The 24,772-nt window shown below is 35.4% G+C and overlaps 1 protein-coding gene and 1 long non-coding RNA gene across 3 annotated transcripts; one reads left to right on the top strand and one right to left on the bottom strand.

Moving 5' to 3' along the window:
* The first annotated feature begins 153 nt into the window (after positions 1 to 153).
* LOC131154988 (uncharacterized) lies at positions 154 to 15,432 on the top strand. 2 transcript variants are annotated; one of them, XR_009136724.1, is made up of 6 exons: positions 157 to 341; positions 7,071 to 11,184; positions 11,388 to 11,526; positions 12,235 to 12,411; positions 12,772 to 12,916; positions 14,749 to 15,432. It is a non-coding gene; the product is annotated as an uncharacterized LOC131154988 (long non-coding RNA). The 2 variants fall into 2 exon arrangements; XR_009136723.1 differs by lacking the exons at positions 7,071 to 11,184; positions 11,388 to 11,526 and having other exon boundaries at positions 154 to 341.
* Positions 14,747 to 21,378, bottom strand: LOC131154986 (nucleobase-ascorbate transporter 4). The gene is made up of 14 exons (XM_058107857.1): positions 21,261 to 21,378; positions 19,894 to 19,991; positions 19,626 to 19,802; positions 19,196 to 19,296; positions 19,033 to 19,108; positions 18,190 to 18,249; positions 17,699 to 17,883; positions 17,201 to 17,297; positions 16,712 to 16,798; positions 16,548 to 16,606; positions 16,058 to 16,149; positions 15,752 to 15,829; positions 15,081 to 15,241; positions 14,747 to 14,980 (listed from the first exon to the last, which is right to left on the bottom strand). The coding sequence occupies exons 1-14, from the start codon at positions 21,358 to 21,360 to the stop codon at positions 14,762 to 14,764; spliced, it is 1,590 nt and encodes a 529-aa protein (XP_057963840.1). The 5' UTR covers positions 21,361 to 21,378; the 3' UTR covers positions 14,747 to 14,761.
* Between the last annotated feature and the right edge of the window lie 3,394 nt (positions 21,379 to 24,772).

The raw sequence follows: 24,772 nt of genomic DNA, 5'->3' as shown, positions 1-24,772 counted from the left end.
ATATTAGGATATAGATTTAAGGGTAAAATTCACTAATACCTCCTGAATTTTTAAAAAATAACACTTCACCCCCTATGTTTTTCAAAACTATCAAAAAGCCCTGAAGGAAATTATGAATGAAACATTTAAGCGTTCGTTTATTTGGACAATACTGCCCCTCAAAATGAAATTGGTTTGTGCGAAAAAAAGAAAAAAAAATAGCGACGAAGGGGAAACGCATCAAGCGCTGCAATTTGGAGACGGAGCTTAGGAAGTTGGGGCTTTGAAGAGAAGAACCCCACGCCTCCTCTGCCATGGGGCTTTTGAAGCTTCATCTTGGAGCTTCCATCTTCTACATGTAGGTATGTTCTCTCTCTCTCTCTCTCTCTCTCTCTCTCTAGGCCACTTTTATAACTAGGATTCCCTCAAAATCTCATTTTTTAGTGTTTGAGAAGGGCAATGGCTGAGGACTTCGGTCATCCAATCATGGAAGCGGTGACAATTTTGGATGAGTTCGGTAGGGTTTCGAGCATGGCTTGTTACGTAGATGTTTTGAAACTTATTTTGAAGTCTAAGGAGGCTTTGTGGTTGCTAGGTATTGCATGAGACTTGTCCGTGGTAGTGAAAATTTGGACACCAAAAACAATTGCTTGTGCTATGAAAATGTTGGGTTTTGGAATTTTTTAATTTGTTCATACGCGCAAGAAGAACACCATGTTCTGCCAAAGCTGAAGGAGTTTATTTTTTTGGATGTCTAAGATAGAATTTGGAACAAAATATATAATGGCATCTATACTGGGCATTTGGCATAACTTATTATATTAATAATTTTGAAAAGTTCATTGTTGTTTTTCTTAAGAAGTCAATGGAGACTGTTAAAAATGGTATTTTGTGACTGAGATTTGAAATCTAGGAATTAAATTTTTTTTGGTTGTATGATAAGCATCTTGATTTACTTCTAAGGTTGTCAGTATAGAAGTAAGAGCATGATTGCTTTTGACAACCCTCTACTTCTCAAATCCTTTCCTTCTTCCAGATGAGAATCCTGCTTATGGGTTGTTTTTCTCTTCATGATATACCCAATAGCCTTCTAACACCACCGAAGTTGTGCAAGTCTTGTTGAATGGGGAAACTAGCTAGGGAAGGGTTGTAATTCTATCTCCTAATTTCTCCTTCCTCACCTATATATGAACAGGGGGGAATAAATTGATTCTAGTTCATAACCAAAATTTTGATAAATTTCTTTAAAATATCAAGATTTTTAGTAAGTTTTAGATGATTTGGGGAAAGTTCAAGGAAATTTTGTAAAACAAAAATTGACCACTTCAATATTGAGAATGGCGGAGAGTTGAAACAAATGGGACCACCAAAGCTTTTACCCTTCTTTGCAACTTCATCAATATCTTTTCATCAAATTCATTTCATGTATGAGCCATTTTATTCTTATTTTCCATTCAGCATTCATATCAAGTATATATTTTATTTCACTATTCTTTCTATGCTTTCTATTGTGGAGACAATTCTTGCAAATTTCTTGTGAAACTCTATGGAGGCACTATGATAAGCTTCTACAATCAGATGACATTTTGTTATTGCTCAACATTCAGCAAGAGTCCACACTTCCATGTATTCCCTATTTTTTTTTTTAACAAAATGCACACCTAACATTTAGATGCTTATGAGATAAATGGACTTGATTTGCTGAGTTCGTACATGCAAGCGCGTATTCAATGCAAGTGCCAGTGCAAGTTCAAGTTCAAGTATTTGGGTTGTGTCTAGGACTTGGAAAAATTAAGAAAAATATAAGAATGTGTTATTTTCAAGTATTTGGGTTATTGAGGCATCATAGATTAGTTTGTGCTAACTTTTTTTTTTTAAATTGAATATGACACCTATTTTTCCCGCAAGGCTTGATATTCTACATTGATGGAAATGGCTGAAAACAACCATTATATTATGCAAGAGGGTGGTTATTTAGTTGATGTGGGGTTTGATAATAATAGTGAAATTTATGGGTTTAGCACTGATGAAGATGAAAACTTCAATGAAAATGACACCAAATCTGATTCACATAGCTTAAGGTCTTGTGAGCTTGTTGATGAAAATGAAGATGAAATGCATAAGGGTGATGACAATATTTGTGATTACAATTCTAATAATAGTCAAGCTGAACTAGGTAAAAGCTCTGATTTTGATAGTGATGGTCTTTATAGTTCAGGTGTGTATGTACCTACTACAAGCACAAGACTCAAAGGTAAGGATTGAAAAACAAGCAATGTACAATTGATGAAGGGAATGTTTTTTAAGAATATGCAACAATTTATGGATGCTTTGAAAACATATTCGAAAGGTTTTATTTGCGTATGATAAAAAATGAGCAAACAAGGGTAACTATGCAATGTGATGTAAATGGCTACCCATGGAGAATAACATGCCTCCCTATTGCCTAATGATCACACATTCCAAATTAAAACATACGCTGACCAACATGAGTGTATAATCAATAAAAATCCAAATGCCAACAGAAAGTGGATAGACAAAAACTTGAAGACACTTTGGGCTAATCTAAACATGAGTGTGGCAGCTATGAAGTTAGAGGTGCAAGAGAAATTTGGTATCGAAGCAAGTGAGAGATAACTATATAGAGCAAGGCAAAGGGTAAAAGACAAAATAGACAGCAGTCACTATGAGCCTTATGGCAAGTTTCCAAGGTATGGAGCTATAGTGTTAATGAGAAATTCAGGAAGCTTGTATAAGATTGAATGTGATATACCATATATTAATGTCGCCCTAGTGTTCAAGAGGGTTTTCATGTCACTTCATGCATAGATGAGGAGGTTTTTAGAGGGTTGTCAATCGTTAATTGGCCTTGATGGATGCCACTTAAAGTGTCCATATGGAGTTCTTTTGTCTATTGTTGCTTTAGATGGAAACATGGGTATTTTTCCAATTCCTATTGCAGGGGTTGAATGTGAAGATGATGATTGTTGGAAAATTTTCTGGACCACTTGCTGAACAGAATAGGTTTTAGTGTTTCATGTTAGATGCTCAAAAGGTAAACTTCGTAGTTTTTTACTTTATTTTTTTATTGTTATTATTAATAACTCTATTCATGTTCATATGTTTTATACCAAATGCATAGATAAAACCTAAAGGCATAGGGTGGACTCAACGCATCACTTATTCATTTATCAAATCTAAAACCTATTAATTTACAAGAATTTTCCCTAATTATGCATCACTCAAAGTTGCATGAATTCTAATATTGTTTTTCTTAATAAGGTGTACTTAATGCCATCAATGCTACAATGCTTGGTGCAAATCATAGACTATGTCATAGACACATATTCAGCAACCTTAAGAAAAGACATAATTGTTTAGAACTTAGGAAACATTTTTGGGCAGCAACTAGGGCACCAAATAAAGAATCATTTAGGGAAGCTATTGAACAAATTGAGAAGATAGATCTTGTTGCTATTGTAACATTATAGAAAACACCTCTTGAATATTGATGCAGGCATCCATTTGACATAAGAGCCAAAGCTAACAATGTTACTAATACCTTCATAGAAAGCTTCAACAATCTGATTGGTGACATAAAGGGGAAGCCTATATTGATCTTACTCAACTCTAGTAGGATGAAGGTGACGGTAATGTTGAGAAAAAAGATTGGTGAAGATAAGGCAAGATGGTGAGTTTTGTAGGGTCATTTATGATGGAGGGATAGGCTATGAAGTTTTAGATGGGCTGAAAAGATGTATTGTTTTTCTTGAACAATTGTCTTGTGATTGTCATTATTGGCAAATTAGTGAAATCCCTTGTCAATATTGTGCTACTATTGTGCACTATGAGAGGTTGAAATTGGAGGATTATACACACCCATTTTATCATAAAGGATATATTTTAAGGATATATGACCAGATCGTCAATCCTTTGCTCGATGAAAGTCAATGGCCTAATGGACTTGGAGACTCTAAACAACCACCGCCACTAAGGAGGCTTCTGGGCACACCAAGGAAATATCGAAGTAGGGGGATGCAAATACCAAATTTTTCCATAGAATGGCTAATTCTAATAGAAGAAATAATGGTATTGAGAGCCTTGTGGTTGATGGTGCCTTGTCTTCCGATCAAGGTATGATTGCGGATTACATCACTCAATTTTTCATGAATTTATACTCTGAGCAATAAGTTAGTCGATCATTCCCAGAAGTCTTAGTATTTCCAAGAATATCCGGTGATAATGCAGATTGGCTAGATAGACCATTTGAGGAGGCAGAAATTTGTGAAGTCATACAAAATTTTAATGGTGATAAATCGCCTGGACCAGATGGATTTACGATGGCTTTCTTCCAAGCTTGCTGGGGGATTCTCAAACCTGATCTTATGGCTGTGTTCCATCATTTATTTTGCTAAAGGCCAGTTTGAGAAAAGCCTGAATGCTACTTTCATCACTCTCATTCCTAAAAAAAATGAAGCAAGATTTTCGCCCTATTAGTCTTGTTGGGGGGGGGGGGGGGGGTTATAAGATCTTTGCTACGGTCTTAGCCACCAGACTTCGCATGGTTATGGAAGATATAATTTCAACTTCACAAAATGCTTTTGTGAGAAACAGGCAGATTCTTGACCCTGTACTTATTGCTAATGAATGCCTTGATAGTAGATTGAAAACCGGGGTGTCGGGGCTACTTTGCAAATTAGATGTCGAGAAGGCTTTTGATCATGTAAATTGGGGTTTTCTTATGCAATTACTAGAACGGGGTAGGTTCTCTGCCAAATGGAGGCGGTGGATTTTCTTTTGTGTATTTACAGTTCGTTTCTCCATTCTGATAAATGGCACTCCTTGTGGGTTTTTTGAGAGCTCTAGGGGGGTTGAGACAAGGTGACCCATTGTCTCCTTTGTTGTTTGTCTTGGTTATGGAAGCCCTAGGGAGAATGTTGGATAAAGCTGTCCATGATGGTCACATGTCAGGCTTTGGTGTGGGGCTTATAGAGGGAAGAGCTTTGGTGGTGTCTCATCTTCTCTTTGCGGACGATACCCTAATTTTTTGTGACGCTGATCTTGATCAGATTTTGTTTCTCCGTGTGATACTTTTGTGTTTTGAGGCGGTCTCTGGTTTAAAGATAAATTTGGGCAAGTCAGAGTTGGTTCCTATTGGTACGGTGTTTAATTTTGACTTATTCTTGCACGTCCTTGGTTGTAAACAAGGTAATCTTCCTATGAACTATTTGGGTCTTCCTTTGGGAGCCAAATTCAAGGATAAGACAATATGGAACCCAATTTTGGAGAAGATAGAACGAAGGTTAGCAGGGTCGAAACGTTTGTACTTTCTTAAGGGAGGTAGAGTCACGTTAATTAAAAGCACTCTATCTAATTTACCCACTTACTTTCTATCTTTATTTCCTATTCCTGCTGCTGTGGCTAGCCATATTGAGAAACTTCAAAGAAATTTTTTATGGGGTGACATTGGTGATGAACCAAAATTCCATTTGGTTAAATGGGATACTGTTTGCTCTCCCATTTCTTCAGGTGGTTTGGGGATAAGGTAGGTAAGACAGTTTAATGAAACTTTGCTTGGGAAGTGGTTATGGAGATTTGGGATGGAGAAGGCTGCTCTTTGGAGGCAAGTAATAGAGGTGAAATACGGCTGTGAATGGGGTGGTTGGTGTACTAGGCCTGTTAATGGTCCACATGGTGTTGGCTTGTGGAAAAATATTAGTCGAGCATGGCCTTCTTTTTCTTGCCACGTTCTATGTGATATTGGAAATGGGTCTAAGGTGAAATTTTGGCAAGACCATTGGTGTGGTGAGACATCTCTTGCAGTCAGCTATCCTGATTTGTATAGATTTTGCTGAGATAAAGAAGCTAGCGTGGCTGAGCTTATGAAGTTTGATAATGGAGTCTTGTTTTGGGATGTAAGTTTCTTTAGGGGTATGCATCTTCGGGAATTAGAGGCCTTGACTGGTTTTATGGATACCATATATGGTGCATCGGTGAAGGGGTTCGGTGAGGATAAGATGTGCTGGAAATCTGATAGAGAGAAGGGCTTCTTGGGTAAAGGTTATTATGGTATTTTAATGGGCTCCAAAGATTGTGGCTTTCCTTGGAAAAGTATTTGGAAACAGAAAATTCCATCTAGAGTAGTTTTTTTCATTTGGACTGCTGCTTTAGGGAAATGCTTAACGATTAACAATTTACGAAAAAGAAAGGTTTGGATATTGGATTGGTGCTACATGTGCAAGTGTAATAATGAGACGGTTGATCATCTTTTTATTCATTGTCCAGTTGCAGTGGACTTGTGGGTTATGGTGTTGGGTTTGTTTGGAGTGAGCTGGGTTATGCCGCAATCTGTAGTGGGACTTCTAGCATATTGGCAAGGCAGATTTGGTCGTTATCGAAATGGGTTTATTTGGTTGATAGTTCCTCATTGTTTATTGTGGTGTCTTTGGAGGGGAGAGAAATAGTAGGTGTTTTGAAGATAAGGAAAGATCCATTTCGGACTTGAAGCTATTTTTCTTTACAACTTTGATGGATTGGTTGGCTGCTTTGCGAAACCAATCATTTTCTTCTGTTTTTGATTTCCTAGATTCTTGTAATTTCTGTTTTTGATTTGTTTACCCCATGTACACTCCTTGTGTACTTGGTGTTCATTTTTTATATCAATAAACTTATTACTTATCCAAAAAAAAAAAGGGAACATGATGAAGATGGCCTTGAAAATTAAGCAAGAAGAAGCACCACTATTAGGTGTACTTATTGTAAGCAGTTGGGCACTTGGGCCACAACAAGAGAACCTGCTAAAGGGACCCAATTGGGAGAAATCGAATGGCTACTAATGCTACAAGAGAGAGGCTTGGAAATGTTTGTAGAAGTAGGGGAAAGGCAAGATCCACAAATAGCATGTAATCTTTATTTATGTTAGCACATGTAATTTTTACTGCTAGTTTGTTGTGTTGTGTTGCCGAATTCCTTTAAATAGTTATTTTAAGTTCTTTAGTCAATTTAAATTTTATCTCTCAAATTCCAAAATCAATTTTTATGTAGTTGGCTTAAGGATTTTAAACCTTAATCCAAGTCTATTGTGTGAGTAGGTTGAGCAAAGGATTATGCGAAGAGATGTGGATGGCTCTATAATAAGGCATGATGGAAGGCCAAGTCAAAAGGTTGGAGGTGCAGCTATTGAGTCATATGTAGCATCAAATTTTTTTGAAAACAGTGCAAGAGATGCAGTTAGACACCCAACCTAGCCAAAGCTCAAACACTTCATCAAGGAAGTGTGTTTGGTGCGTCGGGTTTATCTTGTAGATGATAACAGTTAGTCATAGGGGATTTTTTGGATTAGTATTATAGATAATGAATGTACCCTTGGGCTACTTTTTTGTTTTTTATATGTAAAGTAGTTGTTGGCCAAGCAATGTATATTGTCTGAAAAAATGTGTTCATGTTAGAAGATTATATATAAAGAAGTAATTGTGGCTCGAGTTCCACACAAGATATTAGGAGATTTCAATTATATTTTATTAAAAATGTTCAGTTTACATTTTTATTTAAATATAGGATTGGTATTTAATGATAGCATTGGATATTAGCTCTTGATTTATATTCAATAATATATTAGAATTATTGTTCATGGATGTATCTCATTATAATTTGTTAGCAAAATATGCGGGTGCTCTTTCAACGGTCTGAGTAGTCTTTACCTAGAAAAATTTGATTTGATATCCCATAAGTTAGATTATTGGATGTGTGATATATCTAAGAATCATTATGATCTAATAGCTTCTTCATGATGTTAATTATGCCAAAATTTGTTTTATTTTCAAATTCCTGAAAATGAGATCCTCGAAAATATCGTTCCTTAGCAACATTTTTTATGCCATGAACCAAAAAAGATCACTACAAGGTTAACAACTTAAAAGACATTTCACTTCACCTCCTTTACTTAGGAGTTACCCTCTTAATGTACTTCTTCTTAAACCTTAGGCTACATCTTTTAATGCCAAGGCAGCTTTTGCCTTCTCCTATTTTACATACCCACTATGGCATTAAATGCACTTAAAGCGTCCCAAATTTATGAAATAATGTTAAAACTATAATGACTATAATATAACCTATTCTTTGTAATAAGAAAAAAAAGTTCTTTTATTTTTTTATTTTTTGAGAACATGTCTTAGTAAGTCAAAGCACAATGATATACGTGATTGAGCAGTACACAACCTATGCAAAGTCTTCACTATATCTTCGGTGACAAAATCATCTTTGGAATGTTAGACTTAACTAAGGATGTAAATGGATATAGATTGGTGGATATCCTGTCCCAATCTGCCCCATAGCTTCAATAGTTTCAGAACGATTTAATATAGTTGGGATGAATTTCGTGACTCAAGGTGCATTTAGCCAAGAAAAATGTAATTTTTTTCATCCAAGTATTGCACCACTTGTTAGGTCCAGCCCAATTTTTTTTTTAAAAAGAGCCCAAGTTTTATTTTTATTTTTAAAGCCCATTAGGGCTGACCATTTACAAGATTGATGCAATGCTAGAGAGAATTAAGAGGAGAGGTAGATTAGTGCGACAATTTTAAAACAGAGAGGAGTTCCAGATCTTCAGTTAGAGCAGTTTTGATGAAAAGGTCAATCAGGGCGTCATTTGTGGTCCGATTTTACTGAAATTTTGATAGCACGTTCAGGACTCATCGATATTCAATCTGAACAGTGGAGATCTATTTTGGAGCTCCGGAGACCTAGATTTTGTGTCCAAAACAGTAGCTGTGTTTTGGGTGATATCTTGCAAGCTTCTTGCTATTTATTTGTGATTCTTTTATATATATATATATATATATGTATATATTTGGAAATCTGTTTTTGTTCTAAGTTCGTGAGTATTTTGTGGTGTTTGAACTGTTATAAACTTACCCTTAAATTATAGTAGAGTTTTTTTATTAGGTCTCATAGGCCACATGATTTTTACCCTTCACATTGAAGGGGTTTTCCACATTAAAATCGTCTCTATTAGGTCTGATTTTTCATGTGCTTTTGGGTGATTTTTCGTGTGCTTTTGGCAAATTCTCAGTTATTTTTTTTGCTAAGATTATTGGTTGTCATTATTGGATATTTTTTTCTTCACTAGTTTACTAGTAGGGAAAGATTTGTCCATTGCTTTGATTTCATTTGTTGCCTTGTTTCTTTCCCAATAAAGTGATATCAGAGTCAAGTTCATTTATTCTTTGTATGAACATGGATATCAACACAAGTAAGATGATAAATTTAAATGGCACAAATTATCAGTTGTGGAGTAATAAGATGAAAGATATTCTATTTGTGAAGGTTCTGCATTTACCTGTTTTTGCTACTCAAAAACCCAAATCCAAGACTAATGAGGAATAGGATTTTGAGCATAGGCAAGTTTGCAGATTTATTCGACATTTTGTTGGAGAGAATGTTTGAATCATATTCAACATGACACACATGCACAAACTTTGTGGGAGAAACTTGAAAATTTGTGTGCTTCAAAGACTGGCAATAATAAATTGTTTTTACTTAAAAAGATGATCCAACTAAAATATAAAGAAGAAAATTTTGTGGCTAATCATTTAAATAAATTTCAAGGAGTTATTGATCAAATGTCAGGTATAGGCATACAATTTGATGATGAGATTATAGGACTTCAGATACTTACTACTGTACCTAATTCTTGGGAAACTTTTCGAGTTTCACTTGTTAATTATGCTCCGAATGGTACTGTGGCTATGGAACTTGTCAAGAGTAATGTTTTTGAATAAAGAAATGAGAAGAAGATCTCATGGTTCATCCCAATCTGAGGTGCTTGTTACAGAAAACATGGGGAGAAGTAAACATAAAAATGAAAGGGGTAGAGATAAAAATCGAAGCAAGTCAAGGTCAAGATTTAAAAAAAAAATTGGGTGTCATTATTGCGGTAACATTGGTCATATTAAAAATTATTGCTATAAATGGAAGAGAGAAAATAAGGGTGACAGTGATAAGCAAAAGAAGAAGGATCATGAAAATAATAATTGTGTTACCACTACTATTGCAAATGATTTTGTTCTTGACTATGATGATAATGTGATTAATATTGTTTGTCATGAGATAAGTTGGATGGTTGATAGTGGTGTCTCTTTTCATGTGACTTCAAGGAAGGATTTCTTCACATCTTGTACTCTTGGTGATTCTAGGGCTCTAAAAATGGGAAATGATTCAATAGTACCGATAGTAGGCATTGGGACTGTTTTCTTAGAGACCAACATTGGAACAAGGTTGATACTCAATGATGTCAAGCATGCGCTTAGTGTTCGTTTGCATTTGATCTTTATTGAAAGACTTAATGATGATGGCTATTGTAATTTCTTTGGTAATGGACAATGGAGACTTACTAGAAGCAATATAGTTGTGGCCCGGGGTAATAAATTTTCTCATTTATGCTTTGATGAATGCTTTTATTTCTATAAATTTTGTGAATGTGGTTGAGAGTGTCAACTCATCAGAATTATGGTACAAGAGGCTGTCACATTAGTGAGAAAGGACTCAATTGTTTGGCCGAGAAGAATTTGTTGTCAGGGTTGAAATGTGCAAAGCCGAAAAGATGGGTTCACTACTTGGTTGGGAAGCTGAAAAGGTTTTCATTCAAGAACCATATTCCTTCTAGAAAAACATAAACATAGTTACTTAAATTGATACATGTGATGTTTGCGGTCCAATGAAGGTAAGGACATATGGTGGTGCACTTTATTTTGTTACTTTTATTGATACCAATTAAAGGAAACTTTGGCTTTATGCTTTAAAATCCAAAGATTAGGTGCTTGAAACTGAAATGTATTTGCACTGATAATAGTGGTGAATATTGTGGCCCATTTTATGTGTATTGTAGACAACAGGACATTAGACATCAGAAAACACCTCCAAAAAATTCTTAGTTGAATGGTTTGGCAAAAAGGGTGAACAGAACATTGGTAGTAAGAGTCAGATACTTGCTTCTAGAAGCAAAACTACCTATATCATTCTAGGGTGAGACATTATATACTGTTGCACATGTGATTGATCTATCTCCCACTTGCATTGCAGGTGTTCTTGACAGAGTTTGGTATTGGAAGGATGTTTACTATGACCACTAGCATGTATTTGGCTGCAAAGTTTTTGTACATGTGCATAAGGATGAGAGATCTAAGTTAGATATCAAAACAAGGCAAGGTATGGTCAAAATGAATTTGGCTACATGTTTTATGATCAAGTAGAGAAGAAATTTGTAAGTAGTCATGATTTGGTCTTCATGGAAGATCAAACCATTGAAAATATTGACAAGCGAGAATTCAAAGTCTTAGGGCAGTGATGGCCTAATTGACCTGGATCCATCTCCTACAAATTTGTCTAATGCAACTAAGATTGATAATCAGGATGACGTGAAGACAGATGTTCAGAATGATTATGTTGAGGAAGATCATGAAGTTGTAAATGAGGAAGATGCTCCTATGCACGAGACTGCTGATGATCAATCAGAACTAACTATTGAACAACTACAACTCCACTTAAAAGGTTTGCCAAAAACAAAACACACTTTACTAGGTAACCATCTAGTATGTACTTTTGATTGATGGAGGAGAACATGATTGCTATGAAGAGGCTATGGAAAGTGAATAGAAAGAAGAATGGCTTGAAGCAATGAAAGATGAGATTAAGTCTCTACATGACAATCATACATTTGATCTTGTCAAGTTACCCAAAGAAAAAAAAAAACATTGAAGAATTGATGGGTTTATAGGGTAAAACATGAAGAGAATACTTCACAACCATGATACAAAACCAGATTAGTTGTCAAAGGCTTCAGTCAAAAAAGGGGATTGATTTTGAGGAGATTTTCTCACTAGTAGTAAAAATGTCTTCAATCCATGTTGTTTTGGGCTTGGCAACTGGTCTTGATTTAGAGGTTGAACAAATAGATGTGAAGACTGCTTTCCTCCATGGTGATTAGGTAGAGGAAATGTATATGGAGTAGCCCGAGGGTTTTAAGGTGAAAGGAAAAAAGAATTATGTTTATAGATTGAAGAAGAACTTATATGGCCTGAAACAAACTCCTAGACAATGGTACAAGAAGTTCGAGTTTGTTATGATTCAACAAGATTACAAGAAGACTACATTTGATCATTGTGTATTTGTTTAAAAATTTCTTTGATGATGACTTTATCGTTTTGTTGCTTTATGTTGCTGATATGCTTATTGTTTGTTGGTCATGGTTCTTCCCAGATTGATAGGTTGAAGAAGGAGCATTTTAAATCTTTTGCAATGAAAGATTTAGGATCAACAAATCAAATCGTTGGAATTAGGATCACTTGTGATAGAAAGAAGAAGAAATTGTGACTGTCTCGCGAGAAGTACATTGAGAAGATACTTCAATGGTGTTGCATGGAAAAAGCTAACGTGGTAAGCACACCTCTTACTACACATTTTAAGTTACGCAGTAAATAGTCTCCTTCTAGTAATGAAGAAAAGAGAGACATGCAAAGTGTTCCTTATATATATATAGTTGGACGCTTAATATATGTTATGGTTTGCACGAGGCTAGATTTAGCTTATGTGGTACATTTAGTCGGTTTTTCTCTAATTTGGGTGGAGAGCATTAGAATGTTATGAAGCAAATTATGAGATATCTTTGTGGCACTACTGATTTGAAACTTTGTTTTGGGTCTAGAAAACCTATGTTTGTTGGCTACATAGATTCAGACATGGTTGGGGATTTGGACTTAAGGAAGTCTATTTCATGCTATTTGATTATCTTTGTAGGGTGAGTTGTGGCTTGGCAATCCAAGTTGCAGAAATGTGTTGCCTTGTCTACCACAAAAGCTGAGTTCATTGCAACTATGGAGGCATGCAAAAAGTTACTGTGGATGACGAAGCTTGTGCATAAACTTGGGATCATTTGAAAGAGGTATGTGTTATTTTGTCATGATCAAAATGTTATTCATCTTGGTAAGAATCCAACCTTTCATGATAGATCAAAGCATATTGATACGAGATATCATTGGATTCGAGATGTTTTGAACTGTAAGTAACTTGAACTTGAAAAGATTCACACTGATAAAAATTTTGTCGATATGATGACAAAGATGGTGTCATGTAAGAAACTTGAGCTATGTGCACCACTAACATCAATTTTTAGTGATAAGCTTATTAAAGTGTCTTCTTCCTCTCATGGGCTAGTAGGGGAGGGTTTTTATGCTTAGCCCTTTTTTTTTTAATAAAGGGCCCAAGTTTTATTTTAATTTGTTTAAAGCCCATTAAAGTTGACCATTTACAAGACCGATGCATGACTAAAGAATTAAGAATTAAGAGGAGAGGCAGAATAGTGCAATAGTTTTAAAACAGAGAGGAGCTGCAAAACTTTAGTTAGAGCAGTTTTGATCAACCGTTCGATTAGAGTCATTTGTAGTCCAATTTTACTAAAATTTTGACAATACTTTCAAGACTACCTCTAATTTGAACTGTGGAAATCTGTTTTGGAGCTCAGGAGACCTAGATGTTGTGGTTAGAACAGTAGCTGCATTTTGGGTGATCTCTTGCAAACTCTTTGCTATTTATTTGTGATTCTTACATATATATATATATATATATATATATATATATATATATATATATATATTTAGGAATCTGTATTTTGCTCTATGTTTGTGAGCATTTTGTGATGTTTGAGCTGCTATAAACTTGCCCTTAAATTATAGTGGAGTTTTTGGGTCTCGTAAGTCCTATGATCTATACTCTTCACATTAGAGGAGTTTTCCATGTTAAAATCATCTCTATTAAGTGATTTTTCATGTGCTTCTGGCAGATTGTCATTTGTTTTTTAACTAAAATTATTGGTCATCATTGATGGATATTTTACTCTTTACTGATTTATTGACAAGAAAAGATTTGCCCATTGCTTTGGTTTCTTTTCTTGCCTAGTTTCTTTCCTGACACCCCTTAACCAAAACCCACACTGAATATAAATAAAAATGTGTATATATAAAGAGAGAGAGAGAGAGAGAGAGAGAGAGAGAGAGAGAGAGAGAGAGATTGATTTTACATAAGTATCTCTATATGTGTATAAGTATAATATTTTCATTCAATTATTCTTAGCTTTTAAGCTTATTATTTTTCTATTTTATTCAAAAAACGATTATGTTAGCTATAATTATACTAACATTATGGTATGTTATGCTACTAGACTTTTTTCTTCAAAAAATTTTGTTTGTTCTTTTATAGTTGGTGGGGCAGATTCAGATCCTCCACGGGAGACGAATCCCCTAATGAGGGGAGAATGGAGATATAAATAATGCCCCAAGACAGATTCAAAACAGTAGGCAAAACAGTTAATTCTTAATAGAGCAAATTCAGGATTCTGCCCTTCTCACTCCAAAGCTGCCCCATTGACCCTCCCTAGTTACAAGTATGTGAATACCATACAAATACCATCATATAACAGGGGGAGAATGCGCCCCATACTGCACCATACATACAATTGTAACCCACCTACATTATGGTGCCATTTTTTAAAAAGAAAATCACCAAAATAGGGATTTGACTAAGGAACCGATATACATAATTCTGTTTACAGAAAAATGGATTCATAAAATTATACATCAAAATAATGTTTACCCAAGACCCATTACCAGACACTGCAGAAGAAAACATATATATATATATATATATATATATATATTATATAGGCGGCTTATCTAATGCTTCATGTTCCCCTATTTGATATGTTTTTTGGTGGGCAAGGGTTGAATCAAGATTACAAGGGTGGGAAGTACCTATTAAGGTTGTAAGGAAGAGAATAAAATTCTGCAGTTCTTGTATCCACATTGAAGAACCTGAACCTTACCCACCAATGCCTGCCTGAGTCTTGCCAAATCGAGCTGTGCCCAAGGCCAAGTGTGCAGTCCAAGAAAGTTGCAACAATAGCTGCCACTGTTGCTGGGGATGAAAAGATTACTTGCACTATATTGTTGAACTGCAGGTAGGGAATGTCAATATGGTCGTAATTAGTCTTCTAGTTCTAGCCTAAAATTTTCATGCAAGCAAGAACACAAGCTGTGATGAAATATACGCACCGACGTGGATCCAGTGTGCAGAGGACCGCGACCAGAAAGAAGCAAATATTCATGGAAGTACTGTGGGACTGATAGACCCATGAATAGGGAAAAGCCTAGTATAAATTTTGTCCTGAAGCTGTTCAAGTTGCAAAACTGCAGGAGACTGAGGCCTGCCGAAGCTGCTGACAGGACAACATTTCACAATAGGTAATCAAGAAGGGCATTTGTTAAAAAATTTGACATGTAACTTTTTCAATCTTACTAAGAAACCTGCATGTTCTTTGTCGAAATTAGGAAGCATGTTTGTTTGGAGTTGATGAAATTATTGAACTATTGAACTTCAAAGTTTAATTTGAATTCTTTTCATTAATCTTTTCTACACAATGATTCTTAGGATTTAATATGATATCAAGTTAGAAAAAGAGCTAAAGCATGTTTCATATCCATAGTCTTTTTAGCTCATTCTCATTTCAATTTTCATCACACGGTTATTTAAAGAAAGATCAAGCTTCAACTACAGCCTTCTTTGCTTTTCACGAAACAACAGCTCCAAGCCAGACATACTTTTCAATGATGAAGATCTATACAACCATTCAAAACAATTGCTGCAATATCCCAATCAATGCCAATATAATTTGAAAAGAAACTTCAGATTGTATTCTATGCTAGGAAAGGGCGATGGTACATACCCACATAAGCAAACAAGACGCAGAAAAGGGCTCCAACAATTGGCAAAGGTATAGAAGCAAAAACAGCTCCAAATTTACCTGCAGGTTAGTGACCAAGGATGCAGCACCGTCAAACCAATGAACATTGTTTTTAGAACAGGAAGGGAGAATGCTGCACATATTCCCAAATAATCATATAGAAAGAGAGAAAGAAGATGCAATGCTCAAGACTCCCACATATGCATCAGGGGTCCAGGGAGGGCATGATGAAAGTACAAAATAATCAGTAAGAAATAGTTAGCAGAATCGTAAGTTAGACTAACACACCTAATACTGAGAAGAAGAGCATAAACCCTGCTGATATTTGAATGGCTCTTCGACTTCCAACCCGTGTCAATGCCAAAAGACCCGCATTTTCACTATGGATACCAAAAAAGACAAAGATTAAATTATAGATATTGAGGGGAATAAAACACATAAGTAGCACTAACACAACTGCAGAATACGTGTCCCTTCATAAGAGGTATTGGAAATTGGGAGACGATGAAAGAGCAGCAGCAGGAAAATCATATGATCTGCAAATACTATTTAAGACTTCTATCTGAACCAGCCCATTCCCTTTCTGTTTTCCTTCTAAATACCCAAAAAGAAAATATCTGATCATACTGACCATAGCTATATGCTCTTGGGTGGCTCAACCTTTTTACAAAATCATATATATCACAAACTCAAATATGAAGCAAGAATGGTAACACTCCTCATTTGAGGAGTCTCCACCCAACACTATTTAACAGTTTAGGGATGATATGTTGATTACACTGATGCAGTGGAGCCACCTATTGATCCAAACATGCCATCCAGCAAAATGGCTATTCCCTGAAGTTGAAAAGAATATTATAATGATGCAGAATCAAATCTCAAGGAGCATATGAGAGCCAAAAAATAGAGAATAAAAAAGAAGTATAACAGGATCACTGCTACCTGCCATCCAGCTCCACGACTAAGGACAGAAGGTGGTGTAGGGGTGGCACTCCCAAATCTTGACACTGCAATAAATGTACCCGCAGACTGCCAAAAGGGGTACAGAAGGAAGGAAATTGTGTCTCATGATCAGATGCGAGAAACTTATTATTCGCATTTCAAACACACAACAACAACATTTTGAATCACATGAAAGGAAGATGAATACATGATGAGATTACTTGCCCATTAACGCATATTCACAAGATTATTTGCATGTTTCTTATCTATTGGTGCAAGACTACATGGAATCACCCATGAAACCATTAAAGGATATTCACAAGCATCCAGCTTCTTTCTGATATTTGTATGTAAAAAATTGAAGGAAAACCAACAACATGCAGCCCTAGGAGCAGATTCATTTGCTTTCGGAAAACTATAGAAGGTTAAATACAGAATTGGGAGTCTATAAAATAAAAGATTCATGAAGCATTTTATAATCAAACCAACCTCAATAAGAGCGACAAATGAAGCAGCGACCATGACAAAAATATCACCAGCACTGAAACTGGGAGCCCCCCATCGAAATGGATATGGAATCCTTATCCTGATGGCAATGAACCAACATAACTAGAAGGTTTAACTTCCCACAAAGGCGAAAAATAAACTGGAGATGCTATTGTAGAATGATTTATTATTGTTAATTAACATGGAGGTTCCTTACATCAATTGTCAACCATCTAACTTAATGCCCTTAGTTAGGAGGCAGGTTACCTCTTAGCGAAGAGCCTATTTTGAGGTGCTCTGAGCCATAAAATAGGGTAAACAGTCCACGCTACACAATTGGACTGAATAGGGCATGACTTTCAAAAGTGTATCAAGAAAATGGAAGCAGTAGTCAGAAAAAAATTATTTAAGGGAGAGAAAATTGTTTTAAATTTCGTATGTGCTATGGCAACAGATGCAATAAAATGCAATTTGCAATTTAGTTGGTAAGTTGGAGCTCACCAAGGAACGGCACTAATTAACCCAGATCGATCAGTGCGACAGCTAGTTTGAGTGTTTGGAGGCCTTCTATCATATGCACCAGCTGAAGTCAATATGATTGCATATGCCCATATGATAGCAACCGAAAACAGGACCGCAAAACGAACAAATATGGGCCATTTGGATTTTACTAAATGAGGCAGATACTGCAGAATCAACAGGAACCAACATCAGACAAACTCAAGAAATTTATGCAGAACTGTTGGAACATAAAAGATGAGATCACAAATTCCACCCTTGACTTTATTTAAAACTTAAAATATTTCATTCCACTTTATTGGCATTTTCTAATCCATTTTTATGCCACTTGACAAAATTCGGATTCAAAAGTACATTGTAATTCAGTCCCAAGTTGCGCTGCCTCTATACCTTCTTCACAGATTAGCCTTGCGAACCACAGGATATCAGTAAAATTTGACTTATAAAAGAAAATGATCAGGGACATCACTCACCAGAGCGATAAAAACCAGCAATATTAACTCTGGAAGGCCAACCTCAATGCATTCTGCCAGCTATAAACAGCAAAAAGAAGAGGCATGCTGATAAGAAAGATTGTACGATTATGGAACAGAATTTAGCATGAAAACAACTATAGTTGAAGAAAACAGCTTTAGCTTACATATACAGCTCCTAGCTGCATCACAATGCATTGTTTAAGATAAGTCAGCAAAACAGTAACCCAATATTGATGCTCAATTTCAATTATTAACTCAATGGCAATACAATTTTATATTCCATTTAAATTCCTCAGAGAAGGATGTAAGATCAAAATAGAGAAGGCACAAAAAGCAAAACCTTTTAAACAGATCTTCTAGGAAAAACTAAATAAAAAAATGAATCGTTAAGTTCTTGATGGGAAGTCCAGTGAACATTCTCAAACAAAGAAAGGATGTATAGTTATTCCAAATGGGTCTATAACAGGGATGTGGTTTCACTCATAACTCTCTTTCGTAACCTCTCATCTGTCCCCTTGCAACAAGTCTAGTTGTTTGAAACCACTCTTTAGGCTGCCAAAAAAACATTTTAGTGAATGCATTTGGTCTGCCCAACAGTAACCAACCGTGACCAGTTTCACTTCTCTCGCAGTAGGGAATGGCACTTTCATAGTAACATTCAATCTAAAAGTATCAAAGTTGAGTTACTAAGGTGATATTATCACTCTCTATGGTCTCCAACTAAATGTATTGATTTCACAAACAACCATAGGTCTTACAAATAAAAACTAGGACATTAAGCATGTGAAAGATAAAAATGAGCTATGAATGTTGAGGGAATGTAGAACTCAAATCTCTTACCAGTGGGAAACCATACCGGTAGAGCCCAAGTCCAGTAAGAGTTACAATAGGAACAGCAGAAAGAGGGCTCAGGAAGCTGCATCATCATCAAAGAAATAGTGATGGCCAAGTGCTCAGTGAAAAGAAATTTTATCATCTATAATACATTCTTGCAATATCCCACCTAATGACATTCCTCCAGAATCCCAAGAAACCAATAGCTATCTGAAAAATTGATGCAATTAGGAGTGCCCCTTGTATCCCCCTCATTGTTTGTATAAACCTCTGAAAATACCTCACAAAGAAAATGATTATCATTAAACAAATATCCATCATTAAATAACGGATAACACTTCTCAAAATGAAGAAGAGAAGGACATGAAAAAGCTTAGAAATGGCAATAAAGGAGTCATATACGAGCAAATTCATTTCTTTTCAGTCATACTTTTCCTCCCATATTTTTGTCAAGAAAAAAGCCATAGATTAAAAAATTCATTTTTTTTCCTTCTTCTTTGAGAGAATAAAGTTCATCTATGCATTCTTCCATTCTTCAGAAAATCCAAACACACAACGAGAAATTAGACTTATGTCGAGAAGAAAATGGGTTAACACACCTGATGAGGATCTACATATATGCTATATTTACTGGATAGAGCAATGGATACTGCAGGAAGAACAAATGCAAATGAACCGCCCATAACTACAGGGAGACAGGTGCCGAACCAAGTCTGCAGCAGGGTGTTTAATCCTGCTACAAAGAGTAAAGTCTGTACCACTTCAGCCTTCTCCCCCTGTTGCAGCAGATATACTCCTTTGGTTCAAATGAACAACATATTTCTATTGGAGTAAAAACAGCCCATCAAACTATTAAGAAAATCTTACATTGCCACCGCCCATTGTTGGAACAACGATGCCTGAAATAATAATAGTAGTTCCAAGCATCACCAAATAGTGCTGGAATCCCAAGATGATGGCCTCAGCTGTACATTGTTTCAAAATAAAATAAAATAAAAATAGAGTTCAGATTTTGAATACAAGGATTAGTTTCTCACTGAATTTTTAAGTCTTGGAAATTTGACTTCGACCTAGGATGTAGAAGATCATAACATGAGTGATTCGGCAGATTTGGATTCCTATATATCCACTCATGTGGTACTTCATTCTACGTACGATATATATAAGATCCATCTGTATAGATATCATCATCTACATCCAGAAAGCCATTAAGGAATGGAAATCATTAATAAAAAATAAGCCAATTTGTTGAATTACCCCGATTTTGATTACTTAAAAATTTGTATTCCAACATAGGATTGTTCAATTTTCCTTTGAATTATGGAAGCATTTTTTCCTTGCTTTTTGGAGCCAAAAGTAGTCCAATTTTTCCCCTCCACAAAAACAAGAGTTAAGCTGTGTTCTAATGATTATGGCTATGTAAAATACATTGAGATGAATTTCTCACACGCAGACATGCACGCAGACAAAAAAACAAAATAGAGCGTGAATTAGACAGCTGAGATATTCTTTGAGATTTGTCTTGATGCTCCGTTTGGTTAATCAGAAAACTTAGGGGAAAAAACAAAAGAGAATTCAGAACTTTTTTAATCTCGAGTTTCATTGTTTGGTAGCCAGGAAAGAAAGGATCCCCACAGACAACTCTATAGGGTTTAAGACTAACATTTCGTTTAGCTGGGGTCAGTTCTTCATTTGCTAGCAAACGAAACTACATGGTTCCCAATATTTGAACTTTCTTTTCCTTTCCTGGCGCTTCTGGGCAACCAAACAGATGATAGATTTTTAAAACATGAGAAAAGCCTCTCTGAGTGCAACCAAAACTCTTTCTAATTCACATTAGGCTAGCTATGTATCAACAATGAAAATACAAGACAAGAAAATCCCAAACTAAATCAAAACCCACTCTCACCCACCAAAAAGAAAAAGGAAAAGAAAAAGTTCACACAAAGGCTATACTGATATAAATGAACAAAAAACTTAAAGAACAAAAAGAACGCACAACATGGATCAATGAAACGAAACCTAAGAATTAAAAACATGAAGAATTTACAAGAACAGAAGAACACAAACAGAAATTTTATTTTATTTTTTTAAAAAAATGAAACGTAGAAACTTAAACAGAGTTTGAGACAAATGAAACAGGGAACAGCAAACAGAGTCTTAAACAAATGAAACAGAAACGCAAACAGAGTCTTTAAGAGAAAAAATAAAAAAAAATGCAAGAGAGAAGATACCCAATGGAGGAGAGCTGGAAACACAGTAATCAATGCCGGGTAGCTGGTCCTTCACCGGATGTGGCTGAAACTCATCAACCTTTGGTGCCGTCACCGCCATGTCCTCTCTCTCTCTCTCTCTCTCTCTCTCTCTCTCTCCTCCTCTCTCTCTCTCTGACACTCTGTTTAAATGTACGTAAACGAAGGAAGTGGATAAATGGATGCTTGCGGAGAGAGAAGGTGGGAGGTGGGAGTGAAGTAACATAGAAGCAAAGGGAAGAAAAGAACTGTCATTCTTATCTTTCCAACTATAATGATGAGGAAGAAAGAAACTAAGCATGCAGAGCAGCAACAGCGCAGAGCTGAGCTGAGGGTGCACATGATGTGAAATTTAGTGTACGAAAGGATAAAGAAAAGAGAGGGAGTTAGGTGGCGACGCTGCGACTATGCGAGGGAGGACACAGAAGAACCAGACGACGGCACTGAACTGCTGGATGGCATTTCAATTGATGGCCTGGACTGGAATTCACGAGTTTCGTAAAATTATGGTGTTGATGAAGAGATAGCCATAAGCCATATAGATTTTACTTGCCAATAGAGGTGACCCTAAGTACGGGGTTTAAGGATCAAGGCAAACAAAGTCAATACTATTTCAACTAAAAAGAAAAGAAAGAAGCTAAGGCTATTCTCCATTCATCTATTTAATTTGGTTTCTAACATTTTGGGGTTTGGCAAAACTTTTAAACCATGACTAAACTACTGAGCGGGATGCTTAAATATGTTTATATTCAAATGCACACACATATGGTATATATTTTTTAGAATATTTTATTAATGCTATAATTATATATTATGATTTTTATTTTTTTATTAGGTAGTATATGAAGTACATTATATCAATTTGAACATTATGGACAACATAAACACAAACACAAACACGTCAAGAAACATATATAGTATTGATTTTTCTTATGATTAGAAGATGAGACTAGGGTGAGCATATACAATCAATACAATTAATTAATTGAATTAATTAAAAAATTTTAGGTAACGGATCGGGCTAATTGAATGGCACCAAATCGGTCTTCTAATCAAACCGATAGCTAACTGATTAGTACTTCAATTAACTAATTTATGTTATGAAATATCAACTATGAACCTACCCCATATGTTTGTATTAATAAAGTGTATGTCATCCCATCTTCCACCCCTTAAATTTCCCCCAATAAATGCTTAGCTATCCATATTGTCCTATAAAAGGGCACCCTCCCCTTCTCTTTTGGGACACACATTTGATGTTTTCATGTAAGTAGACATATAGTGAGGATAAGAGAAAATGAGAGATAAAATAAAGAAGAGATAGGGAGAAGATAGAGATATCTTGTATAAAGCCGATTCCATATCATATTGTAAACTACCACACACACACACACACACACACACACACACACACACACACATATATATATATATATATATATATATTTAAACTACCAATCTCTAGAAGAAATGGTATAATAGTCCTCCTGAAGAGGCTATATATATTTAAATCTATCGTATATATATCTCTTGAAGAGATAGTTCTCTTGCAGAGGTAATATATTTAAATTTTTCGTCTACATATTTAATCTCCCGAAGAGATAAACCTCCTGAAGAAGCTATGTATCTAATCTTCATAAGAGATGATAAATATTTACCTCCTGAAGAGAGTATATTTTTTAACCTCCCGAAAAGATGTTAAATTCAACCTCTTGAAGAGGTGAAATATTTATCCTTCAGATGAGGTAGTATATTTAACCTCCTAAAGATGTGGTAAATTATTACTCAATTTAATATTAAAAAACTGGAATCATACTCCTAAAGAGTACAAATTGAGAAAAATAAAATAATGTTCCTAAAGAAACATATTTAAGTACCACAGAAGGGTGAAAATATATTATCTTAGTTTTATTTTAGTTTTTACATTTTATTTTCTAAATTGCCTTATTATTTTTAATTTATTTAGATATCGAACCTAAACAAAATTGAATTTGTTCTCCTTGATATCAAAGACAATAATTATTTATCATGAATTCTTGATATTGATATCCATTTAAATGCAATGAACTTGGGAAACACTATTTTATATGGAAATACCGCATCCTTGTAGGATCACGTAAAAGTTATGATCTTCTTCCGTCATCATTTAGATGAAAAATTAAAAACTGAATATCTCATTATTAAAGATCCACTTATCCTATGAAAAAATAAAGGATAAATTTGACTACAAAAAAACTGTGATTTTACCAAAAACTCGATATGAATGGTTGCACATAAGATTGTAAGATTTTAAAACAGTTGGTATGTAACAACACAGAAAATTTTAATTATTTAAAATAATAAGGAAGAAAATAAAAGGAAAAAATGAGAAATAGAAGAAAGGGGAAAACAAATTTAAAAAGGAAAAAACAGGCGCTTGTCGACGAGTTGAATTTTCTCATCGATGAGCAATCTTCTAAGCCTCGTCGTCGAGTATGCATGTCTCGTCGACGAGGGTTTACTGAGAGAGGTTCTCACATTCAGAATTTCGTCTACAAGATCACGGTCTCGTCTACGAGTGGTGTTCTTGGGCTCGTCGACGAGTCCAGATGTCTCGTCGACGAGGCCACATGGCAAGTTGCTTGTAAATAGGGGAAAATCATATTTCAGCGAAGGAATTTTATTTCCTTCTCTTTCTCTCTCTAAACCACGGCTCCTCTGCCTTCTCTCTTCAATTTTGGGTCGAATTTAGCTCGATTCGATGATCGAAAGCTACCACAAGACTCCTGGGAAGATTTTATACAATATAGGCAAAGTGAATTCTCGATTTTGAGAAGTTTGGGAAACATCCCAAAACCAGGGTAAGTAAGATAATTTAAAGTTCATTATTATTTTGAGGTATTTGGAGCCTAAGAAGTATTTAATGGGTATTTTTATGAGATTTGAGTAAGTTGAAATTTTTGGAATAAAGGGTCTCGTTTTGTCCAGATTTGAACAGGAATCCCGAGGAGCAGGTAAAGGGAAATACTTTATAATAGTATTTTTATTAATTTTAAATTGACTAATTTTGGGTATAATTTTTACATATTCAAGTATAATTTTCTGAAACATGCTGGTATTGAAAATACTGTTTTTAAATATATAATTTATTGGAAAAAATTGTGTGGTATGAAAATAGCTTTGAAAATTTAATGGTTGCGAGTACTGTGGAGTGATAATTTATGGTGATTATGAATATTGTTTGACTGTAATTTCTGCTTGGTTGAGTATACTGGTTGGTTGTTGATACTGATGCTGTGTATACTATGGTAGAGCTGTGGATGCGTTAAGTGATTGGTTTTGTTATTGATTTGTGATGCGGTTCATGTAAATTGCGATATAGCGTTGGTAGTGGTATGAGGAGGTCGTTATATCGTACCTGATATATCCGTCATATAACGTTGGCAATGGTATGAGGAGGTCGTTATATGGGCATTTATAGTGGGAGATAAACATTTACAGTGGTATGAGAAATT

This window comes from Malania oleifera, chromosome 5 (genome assembly GCF_029873635.1).
Source record: "Malania oleifera isolate guangnan ecotype guangnan chromosome 5, ASM2987363v1, whole genome shotgun sequence".
Classification (NCBI taxonomy): Eukaryota; Viridiplantae; Streptophyta; class Magnoliopsida; order Santalales; family Ximeniaceae; genus Malania; species Malania oleifera.
This window is presented reverse-complemented; position numbering and strand designations above follow the sequence as displayed.

Excerpts from the sequence above, each read along its gene's own strand:
- LOC131154986 (XM_058107857.1), bottom strand. The coding sequence starts at position 21,360 with ATGGCGGTGACGGCACCAAAGGTTGATGAGTTTCAGCCACATCCGGTG. Across the intron at positions 19,992-21,260 it reads TTCCAGCTCTCCTCCATTGG|CTGAGGCCATCATCTTGGGA; the intron begins GTATCTTCTCTC and ends AACAATGTACAG. Across the intron at positions 16,799-17,200 it reads CATTTGTCGCTCTTATTGAG|TCTGCGGGTACATTTATTGC; the intron begins GTTGGTTTGATT and ends CCCTTTTGGCAG.